The 7,656-nt window shown below is 35.9% G+C and overlaps 1 protein-coding gene across 1 annotated transcript; it reads left to right on the top strand.

The window, feature by feature from the left end:
* Positions 1-891: 891 nt before the first annotated feature.
* On the top strand, positions 892-7,410 carry LOC132546332 (transmembrane protein 45B-like). The gene is made up of 5 exons (XM_060210045.1): positions 892-984; positions 3,915-4,020; positions 4,648-4,843; positions 6,176-6,411; positions 7,145-7,410. Exons 1-5 carry the CDS (start codon positions 892-894, stop codon positions 7,408-7,410), a joined length of 897 nt encoding a protein of 298 aa, XP_060066028.1.
* The last annotated feature ends 246 nt before the right edge of the window (positions 7,411-7,656 follow it).

The following is a 7,656-nucleotide window of genomic DNA, read 5'->3' as shown; positions in this document are numbered from 1 at the left end:
TTTAGGACTCACCGGTGATACTAGGGGCCGAGTGAGATTCCAATATAATACAGATGTATGGTCCCTGTAGGACTCACCGGTGATACTAGGGGCCGAGTGAGATTCCAATATAATACAGATGTATGGTCCCTTTAGGAATCACCAGTGATACTAGGGGCCGAGTGAGATTCCAATATAATACAGATGCATGGTCCCTTTAGGACTCACCAGTGATACTAGGGGCCCAGTGAGATTCCAATATGATACAGATGTATGGTCCCTTTAGGACTCACCATTGATACTAGGGGCCCAGTGAGATTCCAATATGATACAGATGTATGGTCCCTTTAGGACTCACCAGTGATACTAGGGGCCCAGTGAGATTCCAATATGATACAGATGCATGGTCCCTTTAGGACCCTCAGTGATACTAGGGGCCGAGTGAGATTCTAATATAATACAAATGTGTGGTCCCTTTAGGACCCTCAGTGATACTAGGGGCCCAGTGAGATTTTAATATAATACAAATGTGTGGTCCCTTTAGTACACCCCAATGATACTAGGGTTCGAGTGAGATTCTAATATAGTACAAATGTATGGTCCCTTTAGGACCCTCAGTGATACTAGATGCCGAGTGAGATTATATCTCAACAAATGTTACATACCGAAGAGCGTATTTCACTATGATCCACGGTTACAAGCCGAGAGGAATAGTAATCTGTAAGTGTCATTTTCCCAATATTACAGTATGAACACGAGAGAGATGGTCATTTACATGTGTTATGTTACTTAAGATATTCTTAATATTTCTGTAAACATAAATAGTGTTCCAGGTCTCCATTACAAGTTAAGGCATGTGTTTTTTTACAGGTAGTTAATACCAAACCTTACAAGGGAACGACCTAGGACAGGATGGGTGCCTTCTGGGGACACGCTGACATGGGGATATTCTTTATGGCCCTGGGACTGTGGTGGCTGTATAATATTTTTAAAGATTATTTCATGGTAAAATTTATTTATTTATTTTTACAAAGGTGCAGCTGATAAGTAACAAATGTCATATACACAGTGACAAGTCTCATCCAGACCTTACATAGCGGTCATACTTATAGAAACCAATGATAAGTACAGATTGTTATATACACAGTGACAAGTCTCATCCAGACATTATACAGCTGTCATACTTATAGAAACCAATGATAAGTACAGATTGTTATATACACAGTGACAAGTCTCATCAGAACTTACATGGCGGTCATACAAGAAACCAATGATAAGTACAGATTGTTATATACACAGTGACAAGTCTCATCAGAACTTACATGGCGGTCATACTTATAGAAACCAATGATAAGTACAGATTGTTATATACACAGTGACAAATCTCATCCAGACATTATACAGCGGTCATACTTGTAGAAACCAATGATAAGTACAGATTGTTATATACACAGTGACAAATCTCATCCAGACATTATACAGCTGTCATACTTGTAGAAACCAATGATAAGTACAAATTGTTATATACACAGTGACAAGTCTCATCCAGACATTATACAGCTGTCATACTTATAGAAACCAATGATAAGTACAGATTGTTATATACACAGTGACAAGTCTCATCCAGACATTATACAGCTGTCATACTTATAGAAACCAATGATAAGTACAGATTGTTATATACACAGTGACAAGTCTCATCCAGACATTATACTTACATGGCGGTCATACTTATAGAAACCAATGATAAGTACAGATTGTTATATACACAGTGACAAGTCCTGGGATTATACAGCTGTCATACTTATAGAAACCAATGATAAGTACAGATTGTTATATACACAGTGACAAGTCTCATCAGAACTTACATGGCGGTCATACTTATAGAAACCAATGATAAGTACAGATTGTTATATACACAGTGACAAGTCTCATCAGAACTTACATGGCGGTCATACTTATAGAAACCAATGATAAGTACAGATTGTTATATACACAGTGACAAATCTCATCCAGACATTATACAGCTGTCATACTTATAGAAACCAATAAGTACTAATTGTTATATACACAGTGACAAATCTCATCCAGACATTATACAGCGGTCATACTTGTAGAAACCAATGATAAGTACAAATTGTTATATACACAGTGACAAGTCTCATCAGAACTTACATGGCGGTCATACTTATAGAAACCAATGATAAGTACAGATTGTTATATACACAGTGACAAGTCTCATCAGAACTTACATGGCGGTCATACTTATAGAAACCAATGATAAGTACAGATTGTTATATACACAGTGACAAGTCTCATCCAGACCTTACATGGCGGTCATACTTATAGAAACCAATGATAAGTACAGATTGTTATATACACAGTGACAAGTCTCATCAGAACTTACATGGCGGTCATACTTATAGAAACCAATGATAAGTACAGATTGTTATATACACAGTGACAAGTCTCATCAGAACTTACATGGCGGTCATACTTATAGAAACCAATGATAAGTACAGATTGTTATATACACAGTGACAAGTCTCATCAGAACTTACATGGCGGTCATACTTATAGAAACCAATGATAAGTACAGATTGTTATATACACAGTGACAAGTCTCATCAGAACTTACATGGCGGTCATACTTATAGAAACCAATGATAAGTACAGATTGTTATATGGCGGTATTACATAGAAACCAATGATAAGTACAGATTGTTATATACACAGTGACAAGTCTCATCAGAACTTACATGGCGGTCATACTTATAGAAACCAATGATAAGTACAGATTGTTATATACACAGTGACAAGTCTCATCAGAACTTACATGGCGGTCATACTTATAGAAACCAATGATAAGTACAGATTGTTATATACACAGTGACAAGTCTCATCCAGACATTATACAGCTGTCATACTTATAGAAACCAATGATAAGTACAGATTGTTATATACACAGTGACAAGTCTCATCCAGACCTTACATAGCGGTCATACTTATAGAAACCAATGATAAGTACAGATTGTTATATACACAGTGACAAGTCTCATCAGAACTTACATGGCGGTCATACTTATAGAAACCAATGATAAGTACAAATTGTTATATACACTGTGACAAGTCTCATCCAGACCTTACATGGCGGTCATACTTATAGAAACCAATGATAAGTACAAATTGTTATATACACAGTGACAAGTCTCATCAGAACTTACATGGCGGTCATACTTATAGAAACCAATGATAAGTACAGATTGTTATATACACAGTGACAAGTCTCATCAGAACTTACATGGCGGTCATACTTATAGAAACCAATGATAAGTACAAATTGTTATATACACAGTGACAAGTCTCATCAGAACTTACATGGCGGTCATACTTATAGAAACCAATGATAAGTACAGATTGTTATATACACAGTGACAAGTCTCATCAGAACTTACATGGCGGTCATACTTATAGAAACCAATGATAAGTACAGATTGTTATATACACAGTGACAAGTCTCATCAGAACTTACATGGCGGTCATACTTATAGAAACCAATGATAAGTACAAATTGTTATATACACAGTGACAAGTCTCATCAGAACTTACATGGCGGTCATACTTATAGAAACCAATGATAAGTACAGATTGTTATATACACAGTGACAAGTCTCATCCAGACATTATACAGCTGTCATAAATAATAATTAAACTGTAACCTTGGTGTCGTAATAAATGCTTATACCAAAATTTAAGAAGAAACAAACTATAAAGTTAATTTCCTTACCAATCAAACTTTGATGGCATCCTTTGAAAAACCAAAAAAAAAAAAAAAAAACAAAACAAAAACAAAAACAAAAAAATCATTTGCATACGAACCCTTGCATGGTGCATTGAATGACAATGACTTGAACCTGTTGTGAATCCGTTTACAGAGCGGATGTGACACCACAATATTCAGATCCAGAATCAGCTATGGCTTGCCCTGTAAACCAAGAATTCCGATAGAAATCATCATGAAGTTATTGTTTATAGGTGGAGGTAAGTATAAAGTAGAATCTTTTAATCTCGTCTGTATCCTACAGCCATACAAGTGTTGAGTAAAAATAGCGAGCTGGTCTGAATGGTAATTATGACTCAGCAGAGAAATCCTGTCTGTTATTACACAGTAGTTAAATATGTTATTTCTATAACATCAAACAGTAATTTTATCTAAGTTACTGGTCAGACAACTGGTACTTGTATTAGATGGACTTAAAAAATTGTGCTTGTTTTGTGTCCATTTTTTCTTTTTTGTTTTTGTTTTTGTTTTTATCGTTTTTGACAGGTCAGTAGACTCATAACTGAAGTGAAATTAACTTCAAAACTGGTAATTGGTTTTTCAAAAAACTTTATATTGAAATGATCTTGATATGGAATTGATCTTGATATTAAAGTGGTCTTAATAGTGAAATGATCTTAACAGTGAAGTGGTCTTAATAGTGAAATGATCTTAACAGTGAAGTGGTCTTAATAGTGAAGTGGTCTTAATGGTGATGTGATTGTAATAGTGAATTAATCTTAATAATGAAGGGGTCTTTATATAGAAACATACAGCACATCGTCATACAATGATTACTTTGGGAAAGAACTGATTAAGATGATGATAACGGGTGTTAATGTTTGCAGTAATCCTATTCGAATTCGGAACGAGTGGACTACATTTTATCAGTGCTGATGGTAACTTCCGGAACATCATTTATCTCCAACATCTCACCATGTTCGGCCTCTTTTTCATTCATGCACTTGTTGACCTCATGGAATGGGTCAACGCCCCTATACCACGTGGGTCGGCTGCGGGGACAGGAGCATTCGCATTTGGATGGTAAGTGCACCGCCTTATCTAGATCTTGTCTTTTCATTCAGTGACTTTGGAATTTCCTAAGTTGCCTCATAATCTTCCAAATTTAGGCGCTTAGCATCACTGATGAGTCATAAGAGGATGAAACAGCGGTATGATTCAGTTTAATTCATTGTTCGGTTCTACTGTATCTAACACTAAGCTTGTATGCTATTCACCTGTGCGTCCTTTGAACAATCTTATTATACTGTACAAATAATATCATGGATAAGCCTTGATGCTTGTTAATTTGACTGTTGCTTCCGGTGTAGTATACCTTGTTTTCATTTGTGAACGTGACATTACTTGCCGGGTGTCGTCGATGAAGCAGAAGACGCTTACTCTCCCTGAACACATCCTATTACTTTCTCAGCAGCTATAGCCTCTATGTAATTTTTTCTTTGGTTCAGAATGTGCCCTAGTTTTATAGTACTTGAGATTATGACATTTTGGTATTTTCTATTACACAAAGTTTTCTGTTTGATCTGATGTTTATAAATAGCAACATTATAAGTTCTGTCCTGATGTGTTGGCAATATTATAAGTTCTGTCCAGATGTGTTGGCAATATTATAAGTTCTGTCCAGATGTGTTGGCAATATTATAAGTTCTGTCCAGATGTGTTGGCAATATCATAAGTTCTGTCCAGATGTGTTAGCAACATTATAAGTTCTGTCCAGATGTGTTGGCAATATAAGTTCTGTCCTGATGTGTTGGCAATATTATAAGTTCTGTCCAGATGTGTTGGCAATATTATAAGTTCTGTCCTGATGTGTTGGCAATATTATAAGTTCTGTCCAGATGTGTTGGCAATATTATAAGTCCTGTCCTGATGTGTTGGCAATGTTATAAGTTCTGTCCAGATGTGTTAGCAACATTATAAGTTCTGTCCTGATGTGTTAACGTTGTGGTGTATTGCCCTCTGACATAACAGACTAATATATGTCCAGGTTGAGGACACATTTTCAGCTATATAGCTATTGTTGCTCTAACTTCCCTTCCCTACTTTATTAACTGTCTCTGGCGAGACCTCGAGGAACATCTTACTTTTCTGATGCTGGACATACATTGTATTTTTCTTGGTTGTAGGTGTACAACTCAAAAAAAGTGAGCGGATTTTTATTTATCTTTTATTTTGTATTTAAATGTTACTTTACACATGTTGATGCTGTGATGATTTTTGACCTTTAGTTATTACCAAGGTTGTTGTTTATTTTTTGTTGTTTATTTGTTGTTGTTGTTGTTGTCGTGATATTCCAGTCAATTCGTTAACTGATGTATGTTGATACTTTACTTCTGTATTGCATGATGTTTACAGGACAGCATTGTCCATGTACTACCACGTGGAGGTCGGTAACAGGAAGCTGGTCGACGTTTTGCTTCACACGATGCCAAACTACGTCATCTATCTGCTGATGGGGAGTTTTCTATACGAACATTACCATGGTTACAAGGGTGTCCTCGCTCCCATTGTTAGGGCCTACTCGTCATTATTCCTGGGAACGTGGTTTATACAGGAGGGATGGGTTCTGTTCGTGCACGACAGATTTCCTGGTAAATATTCATATATCTTTTATATTCTATAATCCAAATAAATCAAAATCAATCGGTTAAAATGTCTACATTATTTAAACTACAATCATTGATCTAGAAACATCTTAGTTGTTAAGCAAAATCATCTGGTGAAAACACATTGGTAATAAATAACATCTTTAATTGTATCTTATTCGGTACACAAAGTGATTAGTGTTGCTATTAATCACGTGACTTTACAGAGATTGCCTTATTTTTTATACTAAACATCTCTTTCTAATAAATAAAATATACAACACGAAGTTTTATCAGTCAATCTATATCGGATATCTACATGTCGATGCTTGTATGATTCATCATACATATACATATTATACATATGATTTTTTTTAAAATATAATCATAAGTAGATTCCTAAACCCCGTGTCGACGTGTGACTTTATAGTTTATGTATATATATATATATTTGTCTGGAAACATGATATATACAAACTATGTATACTAGATATCATTTACCTCAAAATCGTTGAGTTTTAGGTAAGTACATGTGGAAACACTTCCTCACATTTGGAATTATTCTAAGTTTTAATAATCAATGTGTTAAGGAAGCTTCAAACAATAGGTTGGAACAGCTGTTTGCTGCAGTCAGTTTCCGACTTATTTTTATAATGTGTGTAATTCTGAATTTGTATTGAAGCATTGTCCTCTCATATACCTTTTGTACAATCTTAAAACAATACTATTTTTTCTATAGGAGGTGAAATGAATCCTGAGTGGGACCTCGCTGACGAGCGGAACGCCCACTTCATTCCCGTTGCCTTTGGTTGCCATTTGATTGTCGATTTTCTGATCGCCGCCATATTGTATGTTGTGCTATATTTCATTTACATTCCTAAATCGAGGCTGACATGTCTCCGATTGTTCCAAAAATGGAGAAAACCTTTGATAGTGAATAATGGGGAAATTGAACGAGAATATTTGTTGCTTAGTAACGATGACAAGGAGGACCAGTTCGTGTGACGTCACCTCACAACGTCTGTAACAGGTGATTGTGTGACGTCATCTCACAACGTCTGTAACAGGTGATTGTGTGACGTCACCTCACAACGTCTGTAACAGGTGATTACTTACACAGCCCACCCGATAAACAAAGAGATACTCAGCACTCAAAATCTAGGATACGATGCACGAGAGCAGAGACGCCATCCGATAGATGTGTATTAGTTCTAACTATCCGTCATATCGAATTAAGATCGACAAGTAACA

Source organism: Ylistrum balloti, unplaced genomic scaffold (genome assembly GCF_031769215.1).
Source record: "Ylistrum balloti isolate Yb309-2 unplaced genomic scaffold, AGI_CSIRO_Ybal_v1 Utg369884, whole genome shotgun sequence".
In the NCBI taxonomy this organism is placed as follows: Eukaryota; Metazoa; Mollusca; class Bivalvia; order Pectinida; family Pectinidae; genus Ylistrum; species Ylistrum balloti.
Note: the sequence above shows the minus strand (reverse complement) of the source record. Positions and strands in the feature narration are given on the sequence as shown.